The following is a 17,467-nucleotide window of genomic DNA, read 5'->3' as shown; positions in this document are numbered from 1 at the left end:
CAACCTTGTGTTTACAAAAACTGAATAGGGTTGTTAAGAGCAGGTCCTTTTAGGGGCACTTGTTCATAGGGCCACCATAAGTCAGAGAAAATTTGATGGCACACAACATACACCCTGGCAGAGGGAGCAACCCACTGCTATGTATGAAATGTGGCAGGTATGTGAGGTGCCACTTACACGCAGCAGTCTTTTAAGTAGACAGATAAGACGGATCCTTTCCCTAGGCAGGGCCTGTGCAAAATAAGCCCGATTACAATTGCACTTGTGGGCTCTTGAACGAATTACTGTGTGCAGTCCCAGCTCAGTAAATAAACCAGCTAAGATCCATCCAGTCCTGCTAACAGTCAGAGTGGAGACTGCCTGTGTAACCAGGCCTGCACTTTTCTCTAAAACCCATTATATTCAGAAGCATGTGCTGTGTTAGTGTCAATGTTCTCAGTGATTTTAGCAACAGCCAGAGTGGTGCAGTGGTTAGAGCAGTGGACTGGGAATCTGGGAGAGCCAGGCTTTAGTCTGCACTCAGCCTACCTCACAGGACTGTTGTGAAGATAAAATGGAGTGGAGGACCCTGTAGGCTGCACTGGGTTCCTCTCAAGAGGAAAAAAGTTGGGCAAGGAGAAATATACACATACCTACTAGCATCCACACCTTTTTAACTGGTGTGAGGCGGTGAGTGATCAGTGGTGTTGCTAAACTTTGTGAAAGTTTAGATAAAGGGTGAGGGGTGAACAGAGGTATAGAAAGTTCCTACAGCCTAGAGGACCCTTGGGCCAATGCAGCAGAATAGAAGTTTAATTAATAAATAATACAGGTGGGGGTGTGGCAAAAGAAGGTGGACCGGACCAGATTGCAGATAATTGGTGATATAAAACATAATAAGAAGAAAGCATGTACTGTGGGCTGTGGTAAAAGGAAAGAGCCCTCTACGAAGTACAGAGAGAAAGAGAGAGGAGTAGAAAGAGGAGTTCTAGGAGAAGATAATGCATTCAACAAAGAGAAAACAGTGGCTAACAATGGGTAAAAATTTAAAATCAGTCTGTGCTCAGCTTAGCAATGAGGTCCCCTTGAGTTAATAAAAATATAAAACCGCCTCAGGGTGATAGGAGATGTGTAATCCAACAGCCGTAGGCCAGTTTTCTAAACAAAGAACATTAAAGCAAAATTGTAACAGTGGGAGCAAAATGGGTAGCAGTTGCAAGACAACTCAAATGGGGTTATATATCTAATTTCCCTGCATATTGGCTGGTATGTATTATTCATATTAATTTAATTTGTTGGTTATCTTTCTACAAAAAATACATCAAGGCAAATTGTGTCTATACAAAATCATACAAAAAAGAAGAAGTAAGGCTCAATGCATGCTTACAAAATCATCCAGTCAGCAAATGACTGCTGCATTTAAACTTGGCTGCTGGTGGTTCTACGACCTGGGATTTTCCTGTAGATTCCTGGTATAGAAAGCGGCAGCTCAGATTTTGCCCAGCACTGAACACACTAAAGCTGTGTCACTCTGCTGCCTAGGACTGATGAAAACTGCAGTCCAGTGACATTTGGAAGCCTACATATTCCTCACCACTGCTGCATGTTAAGATTCCAGTTTATAGTGGCGAATAAAATCCTGGGAATTAATGTGCAAAACCATTGTCCTTAGGAATGAGCCTTGGTTTTAAATTCATTTTATGGGGCATTTTAGGTTGCTCTGTTTTGTTCATTTTTTTAAATCATGATGAGCTATTAAGTTGCATTTGTGAGCCACCTTGGGGCACAACAACAACAATTTAAAATAGCAGCAGAGATTGTACTGGTAGAGGAACTAGAGAATAATCCTATGCATACTTAGGAAAAATTCTACAAATCTCAGTATTTTCCAGCCAGCATGGATGGATGGGGAATCTCAGAAATTGTAAGACTTTTTATCTTCTAAATACATAGCGATGTGCCTTCAAAGAAGCTGCTGCTTCCAGGGGACTCCAGCTAGAAAAAAGGAACAGAAGAGCTTTGATTACTTTGGGACAATTCCACACAGTTCTCACCAGGTGGCTCTGTACAGCTATTCCCTGGGACGCCACCAGTTCGTTCATTTTGGACAAAGCAGTTGCTATGTAAACTATAGATCAGAGCAATACTGTATAGTGGTTTAAGTGAGTGAGTATGCCATGGCCTTGGCTAGTACTATAAACTTTTTTAAAGTAAGTGACTCAGCATAGAGTCATAAAGAAGTGCCTTATCTGGGCCCGGGGAGTGGCAAATGCATCTCCAAATGTGAAGTTCCCAGTGCCCTTAAGTGGGCAGTAGTGCCTCCACTTTGGACATAGTGATGTTGGACAGCTGCTGCCCAGTCATAAATGCCCCTTTCTCAGGAAGGCACTTGAGAGGGACCTGGTGAAGCAACTGCAAGCACTCTTCAACAATACTGATTACCTAGTCCCAGTCCAGCCTGGGTTTTGATCTGGTTATGGAACCAAATCCATCCATCAGGTGGCCCTGATAGAGTACCAGGAGAAGAACACAAGAGTGCAACCCAGTTAATTCTGCTTGATTGTTCATCATCTTTGATACCATCAGCTATGGTAATCTCCTGGATCAACTCCAAGATATGGGCATTGAACATTCCTGTCTTACCCGCACAGTCATTTTCAGAAAACAACACTGGTGACTATTTCTTTGCCGCTTGGCATTCCACAGGGTACTATTTTGTTCCTCATATCATTTAGCATCTATATGAGGCTGCTGGGAGCAGTCAGGGGGTTCGGAGCCAAGTGCCACCAGTACATTGATGATACACAGTAGTTATTCCCAGTGATATCAGAATCAGGTGAGACTGTGCAAGTCCTGAATCAGTGTGTGGACTCAGTGCTAAGCTGAACAAGGGCCAATAACCTGAAGCTGAATCCTGGCAAGACAAAAGCCATGTGGGTGGGCCCAGGAGCCTGTCTGGATTGCACTCTCTTTAAAAGGAATTGGCTTGATAGTTTGCAGGTACCACTAGATCCCTCACTGTTCCTGGAGTCCTAAGTGATTGCAATGTACTTACTTCTGTTGACTCACCATCTCAGGCAGGTGTAGCTTGGACAGGTGTAGCTTGGGCACAGTGGTGCAGTCACTAGTAACGGCAAGACTGAATTACTGCAATGTGCTCTGTGTGGGGCTGCCCTTAGGGCTGGTCCAGATGCTGCAAGTAGTGCAAAATGTAGCAGCTTGGCTGTTGCCACACCTACACACAACTCCTTTACTGAAGGAACTGCACCGGCTGCCATTTTGCTACCAGGCCAGGTTTAAAGTTCTGGTTCTAGTGCAATAATGGCACCCAACAGCTTATGATTGGGAGATCTGAGAGAGCACCTTATCCCTTACCAAACTGCCCTATCACTGAGGTCCCTGGATGGCATCCTCCTGGTGATACCACATGCAGCTATGGCCTGACTGGGGTCCACCCAGAGAAGAATGCTCAGTGTAGTGGCTCTATTTCTATGGAACTCCCTGACTTTGATGGTCAGGCAGTCATCAATACTGTGTTCTTTTCAGAGTCTCCTGAAAACGTATTTATTTTGGGTACCTACAGTGGGTACTGGCTGCCCCTTGGCAATAGGCATTTGACATTTCTCCAGTCGTGGCTTAAAGCCAGTCCTAAACTTGAGTTTGAGCAAATGCACATTTTTGCACAAATTGGATTTTTTTTCACATCACTGTGCATAAAAATGGTTTTAAAATATTGGGTAGACACAAGAGCCCTCTCCAAGATGCTGCTGGGCAGTTTGAAGGGACAGGTGAAGGCTGCCCAAATGGGGATCAGGAAAATGCTGTCACGTCTGTTACCATGATCTCACAAAAATAAAGGAAAAACTGGAGTGACAAAAGCCTAGAAGCGCCTAGGAGACCACTGCTAACCGTCCCATCATGGGTTGTTTTGAAAAACAAACAAACCACTATGGGTAACCTGTACTGGATTCACATAAGATGACAACCAATTGTTGGCCATTATTACTGATTGGTTGCTGTGTCATGTGATACATGAAAACTGATGGCAAAGCAGAAACCCCAACACAGCTAATTGTCTATTTACATTCTACCCAACTGCAAAGATGGATCCAAGATAACCTGCTGATGGGCTTCATAATAATTCCAAAGTACAAGAGAGTCTAAGAAGTAAGTACTGTAATTTATACCACTCTATACAGTTAGATTTTATCTGAACTGGTTTCTGGGCTAGCATCATTACAGCAAGATTAACATTCACAGTTCTCTTAGTACTAACAAAAGTACTTGTACACATGCTCTGACTCACTCTCTTTTCAGCTGCCTTTTGCCCTAAAGGGACCATTGCTTCTTCTGGTTATTTGCAGGATGTGCCTGTTTGCCAGGTTTTGTAGCTCTTGCCTTTCTTGAGAACCTTTTCAAGTCAATCTCCTTCCCAAAGACATGCAGCAACTTCAGGAGAGCACATATGGCAGCACATGAAGCAGAATCTCAGGGAGAATTTCTACTTTTAAAATTGTCAGTTGTACAGAACAGACTGAACAGACAAAAGCATATTAAATCAAAAGAAGCAGCCCATCGTAAAAGAAGGATCATCATTTATGTGTTATAGTTACAAATTTATGGCTACAAATTTCATAGCAGCATCTAGGTTAAGGATGTGGGGGTCCTTTTGGGAAATGGTTCATAACCCCCCCCCCCCATTCTCAGCAAACCTCAGGTGTCTAGCAAAACCATTCTCTCTCTAGGCAACTAGGAATAAAAATTTCTCAGGGTAATTCATTCCTATGCATGCAAGCTCATAAATAGGTCCCACTGAGTCCCCTGTGTTTCAGGCTGCAGTATAGTGAAGTTCCAGTTCCGCAACACACATTACCACCATCTCATCTTCAGAACAACAACCACAAAGCCTTCCCTTGCATCCACAATCAATCTATACAGCTTTGATATGCACCTACATCACTGTTTGTCACAAAGCAGTGTTCCACAAAGCTCAGGCTTCTTCCTCTGCTGAAATTGTCTTCCAGATTTTTTTCCTCATTGCATCATCACATTTTCTAAAAGGAAACCTACCAGAAGGTTCATTTGTATGCACAGAGAATACTGCTCATGTAAGCCAGCTTTCATCCTACACTGAAACTGCACACCAAATTGTTAAGTCAAATCTTTCAGCCACCAAAGGAACTGTAACATCCTACTTAAGTGAACTACATAATTTAGTAAGGTACAATTCAACATAGCATAACTAAACAGCAATGCTTAAGACTTAGCGGAGGAATTCTTGCTCTGCATACTATCTTGCCAAACTACTTTGTGCTCATTTTTTCAGCAGCAGCCTACTTTTGCTTTCTTTTTTTACTTTGTAAAGTTCTTTACTTTGTAAACAGTACAGTTTGAAAGAGATGTGCAGAGGATTTGTGTCCATGTAGTCAGATGGGAGGCCAGACAGTGTCTCACACATAATAGCAGACCCCCCCCCCCCCCGTTCTGAAGGAATACAAGGGAGCACCATATTTAGGCTCAGTATCCTGTCTCTGGCTTCAGGATTTCAATGCTTCAGGGTGTTGCAATAGCACTGGCTACCATGAGACCTCTATAGTTCAACACAAGTATACTCAATGTGTACTGAAATATAAGTATACATGGAACCTTCTTCCAAGTTAAGCAAGCATAGGATTGTATTCTTAAGCTATGAATGACAGTGGCCTAAATCCAATGCACCATTGTCAGAAGAATGTATTGTGCTAGCAGAGCTATGCACTCTTTTCTCATTGCACAAGCAATCGCACAAGCTTTTGGACTACTTTGTCACCCTAAAATCAGCAAGCACTGGCATACCACTTTGATGACTTTCTATGGATAAGGCAGTACACATGTTCATAAGAAATAAAACTTTACTTGCATGTAGTTTAGATCTTGGTTTTTGCTAGTATATCCTCTGCATAGAATTGCACTACTGGATACAACCCAGTATTAGGAACAGCCAGATGGATGCAATGCACTGCCAGTCTAGCATCTGTTAATATTACTATTCATAATTACGGTTATAATTTTAGTCAAATTTCAATCTGGCCATTTCGGAATGCGCTTGCATGCTTTCTTCTGTAGTAGCCTTCCCTGACCTGGTACCTTCCAAATGTGTTGGACTATAGCTCCCATCATAACCAGGCAGGTGGCTATACTGACTGAAGATGGTGGGAGTTGTAGTCCAACACATCTAGAGCCCCAGGTTGGGGAAGGCTGCTCTACACTTACATCAGTGTGAAAAAGCATGCGATTGCTATTTGGAAAAAAGGGCTGATGTGTTGTTGCATGCAAACCTTAAATCACGTCCAAACTCAACATTTTGTTAAACTTACACATGCCAGATCTGGACTGCCTAGCTTTTTTAATCTGCAAAGTACAGAGAAAGCGCCAGCTTTGAGCTGCTTTTTTGCTGCGGGGAGTCATCAACACAATTTAGAAGGTAGGCCTCAACCAACACCCAGAAAATACAAGTTATTTCCCCTTAAACTCCTAGTACTCAGAGGGTTTGGAAAAGAAATGCCTTTCTACTATACAGCCAAGAAAGCATTACAAACAGCCCTAGGCATCTCACAGGCTACCAACTTATTTAACTTCTCTTCCATGGTCTATCCAAAATTAACACATCACAGGCATTACCAGTGAGTTGATTGAAAAAGTGCTTTTCATGGTGATGTGTCACTCTAAGCCATGTTTCCTCATTTCCACTTCTCTCTTAGAAGGATTCACAGCTAAGCTTCCTTGGAAAGTATTTTGCATACTAGGGCTTATAAACGTAAAAACACAAGCTTACTACAGCTACTATTAAACCGTCAAGAGACACTCATCTTTGTTTTGCTCCAGTGAGACAAAACTCTGGAAAACTGCAGAAATGGGATCACTGTTATCTGCTAGCCCTGTATCAGACTGAGTATGCAGTTCTAACTGTATGTTGGGGATGGGAGAGAGAGCTAAATGTCCTTTCAAAGAATTCTTTCCCTCCCCACAAACACACTCATACACAAGTGAAAGAAGTGTGTGGAGGATGCAACTAGAAACAGAGGAAGTTGGGGTGAGGGAAGGGACATAACTTTACCCCCCAGCTTTCTTTCCAATCAAGAAACACAATAAAGCTGCTTTCCTCCTCTCTGCACCCCACATACATACAAAATACAAAAAACAACGGTTCCTGCTAAGAGAAAAGCAGAAGTAGAAAACAGCTGGGTGTTCAAGAGGGAGAGAGAAATTGGCTGGTGCAGAATAGTTTATACATTCCTGCCCACCCACCCTTCCTCCCCTTGTTTTCAACAGCTGCCTGCAGCTTCTGCTAGTCATTAACACAGAACCAGGGAGACGGGAAGTGCATGAAGTGTGCAGGTGAAGCCCAGCGGTGGAGGAATTGTGGCGGGATGTCTGTGTGGCCACAACTTGAATGCTGAGACATGCAGCAGCCAACAGCCACAAATCCCAGACTTGCTCCTTCGGCTTTTCAGAGTGGGGATCACTGTCAATTTTCCCACTGCAGTATGTGCAGATAGTAAAAGGGATGCTTGATTCTCTCCCTGTGATTGCTCTTGGGGTGAAGCAACCCTTTTCCTCCCAGAAAAAGTTTTCTGTTGCAAAACTTCTCTCCTTGCAGTAACTTGATTAGAGGGGTAGGTGTGACCTGCAGATGTTAGGGGACTGTCATTCCCACCAGTCCGAGCCAGCATAGCCAGTGGAGGATGATGATGGGAGATGCAACCAGCAACATCAGGGGAGATACGGATTCCCCATCTCTGGTTTAGAACTTGCAACTGCCTTGGCTTTGAATTGCACGCATTTGCTTGTAACAGGCAGCCAGCTCTCAAACTAGGGCTCACACGTGCCCACCTATTCAAGCGCTGCTGCCCGTGTCTCCCGCCTTGTGAGAAAACCAAGCAGCTGAGCCCCGCTCACTGCCTCTGGCATCAACTGACCGCCAGAAACGCGCGCCTGACCCGACGGACCGGCCGCGGCCCCGCGAGGGGGACGTTTCCTGCTGCCGCGCAGCAGCCGCGACCCCGACCAGTCAGCAAAGGAGCGAGTCGCCCTGGCGGGCACGCCGGCCCAGCCCGGCCCAGCCCGGCCCCTCGGGCTTCCAGCAGAGTCGGCCCGCGCCTGGGCGTGAGCGGTGTCTGGCAGGCAACGCCGGGGCGCGGCCCTGGCTGCGCTGCAGAGGAATGCGAGTGGGAAGAGGAAAGTGCGAGCGGCAGCGGCGGCGGGCATGTAGCGGCACATCCCACGAGCGCAGCGGCCAGGGCAGCCAGCCTCCCGCGGCACTGGGAGGGCCCTCGCTCCGCGCGGAAGCCGGGAGGACGGCGCTGGCGGCGCGCGGCGCGGCAGCGGCTCCCGCGTCCCGCGCATCGCTCTTCCCCGCCGCCCCTCGGCCCCATGGCGTCGGAGAAGGTGCTGCGGGAAGGGGTGCTGGAGAAGCGCAGCGGCGGCCTGCTGCAGCTCTGGAAGAAGAAGCGCTGCCTGCTGAGCGAGAAGGGGCTGCGCCTCTTCGAGGCCGGCGGCCGCGGCTCGACGCGCTGCAAGGAGCTCGCCTTCGCGCACGTCAAGGCCGTCGAGTGCGTGGAGTGGAAGCAGCGGCACATCTACTTCACCGTGGTGACGGACGGCGGCGCCGAGATCGACTTCCGCTGCTCGCAGGAGGAGCCCAGCTGGAACGCCGACATCACCCTGGCGCTGGTGCGCTTCAAGAACCAGCAGGCGGTGCAGGTGGTGCGCGCCCGGCACAGCTGCAGGGCCGGTAAGCGCCGTGGGGAGCCGGGCGGCCGTGGGCGCGCACCGCGAGACCCCGCTCTGCCGCCAGTCTTCGCGGGTCTGCGAGGTGGGGCAGGCCCGTAGCCCTCCTTTGCATCTGTATTCAGCCACTACATCTCCCCCACCCCAGCTTTTATTCCAGAGTAGCGGGCCCAATTGTGATACTAAACCCCATGACCCAGACTGGGCACCCACTACACCAATCCAAAGAAGGAGAAGGAGAGACAGCTGCCAGAGAGAGTTAAAGTGATGTTTGTTTAGCTGTGGCAGGTTCGATACTGGCTATTTTCGGCTGAGCAGATCTTGGGTAGCAGAACTGGAAAGGGCCCGCTGCCAACCGGCACAGAGAACACGGAGCTAGGTGGTCTAATAGCACAGAAGATAGCTTCATGCATTCATATAATAGGCATCGTCTCTCTGCGGCCACGTTTGTGGTCATCAGTCTATTAGCATGCATTGGATCCTCTTCTGAACTGCAGCCACTGTGGATGTGGGGAAAGAGAGTTAGAGAGTCTTAGGGGGAAAGTAACTTTCCTTAAGTGTTCTGAAGTGTGTGCCTTGGGTGTTGCTGGGTGAAGCCAAAGATCTGTGGCTACAGAAAGACTATCAGAAGAGAAGGCTCAAAATAGGTTGCTGGTTGAGCAGAAAATCTCAGTGGCACCGTACATTAAGCAAACTGAGGCAGCTGCCTCAGGCAGCAGATACGGAGAGGTGGTAGCCTGGAGTTGGAGGAGAGAATTGTGTGCCATGCAGGCTGCTCCTAAACTAGCCTGCAGCTTCCAGGGGTGGCTGGAGCAAGCTGCCCCATCATCAGTGTTGAAGAGAACTTCAGGCCCCAGTGCACTCCGCTTGTTTACGTGGAATGGGAAAGAGGAACCGCCTCATTCTTTGCCTCAGAAAGCAAAATATATTGGGTTGGCCCTGGGCACCCCCTTAGTGACCACATATAATTATAGCTATTTTACTGCCCTCTGATGGTTCCCTTCAATCTTAAATGGCCAGATAAAGTAGTCTAACAGGAGGATGCATCAAATGTAGGCCAGCTCTGATTCCCTGATGTTTACCGTTAGACCAGATAGCTGTGGCATGGATAGAAGCTGCAGTTTCTGAATGTCCCCACTCAGTCTTCACTGGTAGAGTTCACTGATCATCCTTCTTTTTATGGTGTAGGATAAAGACTTTGGGATGCATTTAAGAGGCAGGATAGCATACGGCATCATAAGCAATGGTGAAGGAAGAAACCATTGCACAGGCTTCTACAACCTAGTGCCCTCCAGATGCATTGGCTACAACTCCAGTACATCTGGAGAGAGCTTGGTATGGTGCAGTGGTCAGATTACTGGCCTGGGACTCTGATGATCTGTGTCGTGATCCCCACTCAGCCATGAAGCTCACTGGGTGACTGGGCCTGGGACTGACTGTCAGCCTAACCTATCATACAGGGCTGTTGTGAGGATAAACAGGAGAGGCGGGCAATTTTGTAAGCTGCCTTGGTTTCCTTGCAGGAAAAAGGCAGATCTAAATATAAAATTCCATCATCACTAGCCATTTTGTTGTCTTGTTCAACTAAGTTTCATATTTATCTAGCCTCTTTATTGGCTGTTGCAGTATTTAAGATGCTAGATGAAAAACTTCTTGGAAAAGAGGTAGTTACTGCATCTCTTTTTGCTTTGATGAGAATGGTCTCATTTTTAAAATCAAGTAACCTCCCCAGTGGACTGTGGGAATGCTGTGCATAATATAGCTTGAATTCAGTAAAGCGTTTGACAATGTATCCCATGATATCCTGATTAGCTAGCTAAAATTGGTTAGATGGAAGAACTATTAGGTGGATCCTTAATTACAGAATCAAACTGAAAGAAGGCATGTCATTGGCATCTTCTCAAACTGGGGAGAGGAACCAAGTGGGATACTGTAAGATTCAGAACTAGGCCCACTGTTCTTCAACATGTATACCACTGGTTAGGATGAGGAGGTACAGGCAATGCTTATTCGGTTTCAGAGAGGATGATTAAAAATGTTTAAAAAATCAGATTTTAAACATTTAAATAAGTTTTTATTTAAATTGAATTTTTATTTAAATTGGATTTTTAAAATAAAATTCTTTTTGAGAAAAAATCTATCCAAAGATAGTTTTCCATTTAAGATGCATTATAGTCCAAAGGTTATTCATCATGAAATAAGGATTCATTTTTAATCCTTTAATATTCAGGCATTTTGTGGGGGGTGGTAAACAAATTCAATTAATCCATTCACAATGGATCATGCACTTCCAGAGGTTTCTCTTAAGATTACTGGACTATTTTTCTGTCTAGTAGATATTATTACTTGGCTTTACAGTTCACAAAAATGTTTATTTGGGTCTGTAGAGATCACATGCCTCTTCTTCACAGCAAAAATGTTATAAAATAAACATACAGAATTGAAAAACAACTCTAATCCCATTGTTCCTTCGCAAATCTATGCACACAAAATCGACACCTTGCTTCTTAAGTGCTAAATTAAAAATCAATGAATAGAAAATTGTTGGGAGTGGAATAGATCTGCACAAGAAGCTAAGTGTTAGGAAGGAGAGGTAAACAGTAAAAATGAAAGTGAAACCTTTTGAGCAGAATATTCCACAAATCGTTGGCTTTTTTGTGTAAAGCCTGAGGTTTATCATATTACACTTTCTCTGGAGGAGAAAACCTATAATGGGAGCAGGTCATAAAAGAGACCCAGTCTGGGAATATTTAGATGAAACTCCCCTACCTACGGGTAAGGCAGGCATACATGCAAATTATGTAGAAAATCATGATTTAAATCTAGTCTTACTAGTTATTTAAATCATAATTTAAATCAAATTCACCCTGGTTTAAGAAGACACAAATTAGGGTGGAATAACTAATATCTTGGAAGACAGAAACAAAATTCAAGGTGATCTTGATAGGTTGGAGTGCTGCACTGAAAACAACAGAAGGAAATTTAACAGGGACAAATGCTAAGTCCTGCACTTTGGGAAACAAAAAACAAATTCATAGTTACAAGATGTGGAGCACTTGGCTTTACAGTACAGTGGCACCTTGGCTCATGAACTTAATCCGTTCCAGGACTCTGGTTGTGACCCAAATTGGCCCTGAGCCAAATCAAATTTCCCCATAAGGATCAATGTAAATAAGGTTAATCCGTTCTGCAACTATTTTTTTTTTACTCACAAAAATGTGAAGCAAAGTGACAAAGAACAAAAAAAATTGCAGCCATCTCCCCCGCCCCAGCGATTGTGTGGGGAGGGGGGAGGGGGGCGCGATCGTGGGCACACTGGGGGGCGGAGGTGGGCACGGGCGCTCTGGGGGGAGTCAATCATGGACGGGTGCAATCATGGCCATCTTCGCCCCAGCACAAACGTGGCCATCCCCCCCCCCACACACACACACACACCCGTGCAGGGAAGGCAGGCACACTCGTGATTGTCACCCGATGCAGAGTTCACGACCTGTAGCAAAATTTTTATGAAATTTCTGTTTGCAACCCAATTTGGTCATGAACTGAGGCATTCGTGAGCAAAGTACCGCTGTACTGTAGATGAGAAGGATCCTAGAACTGCTGTATATCCAAAACTAGATATGTGTCAACAGTGTCATCCAGCTACAAAAAAAGGAAAATGCTGTTTACGACTGCAGTAATAGAAGTATTAATAGTATTCCTATACTCACCATTGGTTAGATCTCATTTTGATTACAGCATCCAGTTCTGGGCACCACAATTTAGGAAAGATAAACGGCAAAAGAGGGCAACAGAGATGATCAGGGGACTGGAAATAAGGTCCTATGAGGTCCTACTGTAAAAACTGGGCATGTTTATCTTTGAGAAGAGAAGACTGAGGGGAGCTATGATAGCATTTTTCAAGTACTTGAGCAGAGGTCACACAGAGGAAGTCCAGAATCTTTTCCCGATCATCCCAGAGTGCAGAACTTGAAATAAGTTGCAGGAAGCCAAATTCCCACTGACCATGAGGAAAAATGTCCTATTAGAACAGTATGACAACAGAACCAGTGACCTTGGGAGGTCATGGGTTCTTCTATGCTGGAGGCATTCAAGATGCAGCTGAATGACTGTCTGTTAAGGATGGTTTAACTTAAACCATCCTTAAGATGCGTAAGGGATGGGACAGGGGCTGGGGAAATGCATTTTGCAGAGTCCTGCATTTTGCAAAGGGTTTAACCCAGTGACGTTATTAGCTCCATCCAACTCTACTGTTATATGATTATAAACGTTGCCATTAGGTAGGCAAAGCAGATGATTCTCAGACACTGGCTGTTTTCTCTTCCACTCCTTAGTACATTCTCACTATTTCTGTTCAAATGCAGTTTGCTGGCCTGATGGATCACTAAGTGGCAAACAAGATGCCATGGCAGAGTTCTGTGTGTTTAAATGTGGAATTGCCCCAGTCGAGAAGGGGAACTCAGATGAGAGTCTGAGTGTTGTTCCCCTGTTATTTTCCCGTGCTTCCTTTCCTTCTTTTGTCTGTGGTCTGCACACCTCACCTGCACACCCCTTTTGCTTAAAAATCGTTCCTGCAGCTTTCTTGATGTTCGGTGCATTTCTTTGTTACAACATTGTTGTCATCTGCTTTCACACCAGTTAAGCATTGTAAGAATGGCATCTGCCAGGACTTCTGTCTCCCACAGGAAGAAACTGTTCCTGGGCTTTGCTGTCAGGGCTGCAGGTGATTTCCCCAGCCCCTGTCCCATCCCTTACGCATCTCCTTGCCCAAAGTCTGTGTTTAGTTTCCTGCTCTAACTTGTTTGCTACAAAGCCTCATCAGTCTCTGAGTATACATTTGGCCATTCATTGTTCAATACATGACCAGACAAGTGAGCTGGTGAGCTGTGGATAGTTTGCTCCATCCAACAAATCTCTGATAAAACCATGGCCCTTTTGCAAGAAATTTCTCCCACATTCAGCAGAAGCTGGCCCATATTTTATGGAAGAAGCAATGGGGAGCCATGCTGTTTGATCTGACAGCCCCACTTTGCTTTTGGGAAGTATTTAGCAGACCTGCTTCCTTGTACAGGAACAGAAGTAAGGGTGATACTCAATGCATCTTCCTTCCTGGCATAAATATGGTTTTCTGCTAGAATGAAAAGAGTTGAATGTATATGCATTGGTAATTAAACCTCCCCTTGTGAAAAGGCCGGTGTCTGTCAAGGCAATCTTTTCTCTAAGCTCATCCATAACCAACCCCAATCAATTAAGCATTATTTTTAATTGTATCTGTGGCACAGTACAATTTCTGATATAATTGCTTTCTATACACTTTAAAATTAAACTGGGAGAGGTGTATCTTTAGAGACAGGTATTGCTCAAGAAAAAAAAGACAGAACCTGATTTATAAGCCAGCTTTTGTTTACTTTATATGGTTTTCACTTAATATTTCTAATGTTATCCTGGTAGCATTGCTCAGATGACAAAGTGTTTTACAGTATTTATATTGGAATGAACCAGTCAGAATTTTTACTTCAGTGGGCTGCATCCCAAATTAGTCTGATTTAAGTTCCATTCATTTCGGTGGGATTTAATCTCACTGGGTGACTTTTGGCCAGTCATGGACTCTTAATCTAACTTACATCAAGGGTTGTTTTGCAATAAAAAGGGGGAGGAAGAGAATTGTATAAGCCATCTTGGGTTCCTTACAGGAATAAGATGGGATATAAATATAATGCGTAAAATAAATAAATAATATAAGATACAATCCAGTATGTATTCTTTCTTGCATCACTGTCCATTGATGCAGTAGCTTGGGGTTTCCTGTTCAATTTGTATCAACTGATGAGTTCTTTTCTTACTTCCAGCATTTCAAGAAGAGGCAGCCCCAACCGGCCAGCTTCTAGTGAATGGGTCGAAGGAGGCAGACCCTCAGCTCAACATGGGGAAGGCAAAGGAGCTGATGACTGTGAATGCAACTGCCAATGGACAGAAGGCAATTTCCAGCTGCAACTGACTATGAACCTGTTAGCTATCTTCTGTGGCATCCCTGATAGAAGATAAGGTGACACCAAAACATCCAGCAAAAACTGGATTGCAAATATAGCTAGAATGGGCTTCTGTTTTCCTGCACTGTCCTTGCTGTGACATTTGCCAGCTCCTGACAAAATCTCCTGGCACACTGCTGTAGCATCTGCCTTCAGTAGCTTCATATACAGTGATGCACCTCTGAACTTTGTAGGCTACATTCAAGTCACAGATGTAGCACTTGACAGGAGGATAAGCTGTTGTTTGGTGTTCTAGCAGGCTTGTGCTAGATGGGCAGTGCTGTAATGAGCTGAACCATAAGGATGAAGGGAGTGAAACTCATTACTTAAGCTGTGCACACCAGTGACTGCCTGATGACTTCAGAGCTAAAAGCTAGCAGCCATCCTTGGTGAACTGAATAAGTGACCCAGAAGGAGCAACTGTGAGCCTGCCATTCTAATTTGAGAAGTCACATGCTACCAGGAAGATGTCTGCAGGACTAGAAGCAGAAGCCGAATAAGAAATGCAAGCACCTTAAGAAAGAGCCCATCAAGGGGGTTTTGATATGCCCTTAAATAAGTTGCCTTTTTAGCATTGTACCTTGACAACCTTCTACTTAGAGCTAGAGAACAAGGAGAGTATGGACAGAGCTCAGTGAATCACACCAGTGTCCCACCAGTGCACACCAGTGTGCATCACTGAAACCTGGTCAATTGATCGCATTAGATGCATTAAATGCTATTAGCAGGATCACAGGGAGGGATGTTGTGAGCATTATAATAGGAATGCTCAGAAAAGTGAGCATCCCTATTTGCATTCATGCAAGGAAGATGAGCAGGGATCTGCTCTCCTCTGTCTGTGAACTCCACTGCCATTGACCCCTTCCCTATTAATTTACTTTGGGAAACAGTGAAGGGGCCAGTGCAGGAAGATGGGAATTCCCTTTGACCTGGCAAACCTTTGTCCATCAGGACTAGCAGTCCTAGGAACCCCAAAGAAGAATCCCCCACCTAGAACCATGCTTTATCAGGGTTCCTGACCTCATGGTGAGTTCTATTCACATTCAAGTGAATGCCTGGGGAAGCCTACTGCTGCCATTCCTGCTCAGCACAGGAAGGTTGGGAGCAGAGACACTGGGCTCAGCCCATGGGGGACGTTGGAGTGGACCAACGCACATGGTGTTATGCTGTATACATAGGTTGATAATTCCTGCTTAGGCAAAATGCTTGAATAGGGCTGATGTATAATAAAGTCCTAGAGTTAGAAGGGATCTTACAGGTAATTTGTTATTTGGGAAATCTACTGCTATAATGCTTTACTAATGACATTTCAAGAAAACCAACAACCTATTTGTCTGCCATTAGAAAACTGCCTTTACTATAATTTCCTAGTTAGGTGCATGTCATGGGCAGGTCTTTCCTCTCCCTTGTTTCCTCTCCAGCAGTCTTAGACAAGACTTTAGAAGCACAGTCCTTTTGTTAGAGCTTAGAAGATGACAAAACAGTATGAATCAAAGTAGTGTTCTCTTTGAAATGCGGGAGAATTATCTACCTGTGTGCAGAGTTGAATCTAAACTGAATCACCTCCTCCATCCCTCCCTTTCAGGAGATTCTGACTCCATCCTGCTGCTTGAGGGTTAGATGGCAAGACTGTCAGACACTTCTTAATTGGTCTGCTCACTTTGCCTGCCGTCTCTCGTCCTCGATTCTGCCCCTACCCATTATGAAATGTCTCCCTTTTTTCCCAAGTTGGGCTGGTTCTCATGCTCTGTCTGAGACAGCAAATCCATCTGCCCACCTCTGCCTTTTTGCCTACCCCTCAGAATCAGACAAATCTGTTTGAGTAGACTAAAATGCAAGAGCTGGGCCCCCCCTCTATAGCACATCACTCTGTAGCTGCCTGACTTTTGTTGATAACATGGACCTATAGCTGTAAAACAGTACGTAATGAATCAAAGTACCTGGGATCACAAAGGGGGGTCATTTATCAAGACAGCCTGTGGTGAAAGGATTGGCCAGTAATAAAAATATGTGTTCTACATATTTAGATGTATATTGGTCGAAATGACCCATGTTCTGACAAAGAGGAACTGCACCATGGTAATAAAAGAGTGGTACATGCCTCCAACTCATCCTGCATCACATTTCATGCAACTATGGTTTATAAACCTTGGTGGGAGGAAAAGAGGGAGCAGCATGGAAGAATCTTTATGTAATAGCTCTGCTCATTATTTTGCACCTTGTTGCAATTGGGCTTAGTGCAATCTCATTCCTTAGCCCGGGGGCCGGCAGCCTACGTCTCCGGAACCGCATGTGGCTCTTCCATCCTTTGCTGCGGCTCCCTGTCGCTCAAAATATGCGTCACAACCGCCAATGTGCGACACCCGCTGGCACGGGATTATTGAGCTTTTCGACCCCCAGTAGGCCAACCATGGATAAATCCGAGAAAAGAAAAGTTTCAGAAGAAAACAGAGCATTTAATGGTACATGGGCAGATTCATTTGCTTTCACTGCTGACGAGGCTGGTTTACCAGTATGTTTAATATGTGGTGAGAAATGGGCAAACAACAAAAAGTCGAATGTTGCAAGACATTTCCAGAATAAACACACAGGCTTTGCTGAAAAATATCTGGCTGAAGATGAGAGAACAAAAGCCATTTCGGAAGCGATGCGGAAGGTTGATCTGAGCAAGAATCATTTCAAGAAGTGGA

The 17,467-nt window shown here is 44.9% G+C and overlaps 1 protein-coding gene across 1 annotated transcript; it reads left to right on the top strand.

Moving 5' to 3' along the window:
* Nucleotides 1-2,036: 2,036 nt before the first annotated feature.
* On the top strand, nt 2,037-16,884 carry PHLDA3 (pleckstrin homology like domain family A member 3). The gene is made up of 3 exons (XM_044448063.1): nt 2,037-2,338; nt 8,407-8,752; nt 14,598-16,884. The coding sequence occupies exons 1-3, from the start codon at nt 2,318-2,320 to the stop codon at nt 14,744-14,746; spliced, it is 516 nt and encodes a 171-aa protein (XP_044303998.1). The 5' UTR covers nt 2,037-2,317; the 3' UTR covers nt 14,747-16,884.
* The last annotated feature ends 583 nt before the right edge of the window (nt 16,885-17,467 follow it).

Source organism: Varanus komodoensis, unplaced genomic scaffold, assembly GCF_004798865.1.
Source record: "Varanus komodoensis strain SLA01 unplaced genomic scaffold, ASM479886v1 scaffold1, whole genome shotgun sequence".
In the NCBI taxonomy this organism is placed as follows: domain Eukaryota; kingdom Metazoa; phylum Chordata; class Lepidosauria; order Squamata; family Varanidae; genus Varanus; species Varanus komodoensis.
Note: the sequence above shows the minus strand (reverse complement) of the source record. Positions and strands in the feature narration are given on the sequence as shown.

Bases quoted from the DNA above. Each gene is read 5' to 3' on its own strand.
- PHLDA3 (XM_044448063.1), top strand. From the start codon at position 2,318: ATGTTGGACAGCTGCTGCCCA. The intron at 2,339-8,406 runs GTCATAAATGCC...GCGTCGGAGAAG, and splicing joins TGTTGGACAGCTGCTGCCCA to GTGCTGCGGGAAGGGGTGCT. The intron at 8,753-14,597 runs GTAAGCGCCGTG...TCTTACTTCCAG, and splicing joins CCGGCACAGCTGCAGGGCCG to CATTTCAAGAAGAGGCAGCC.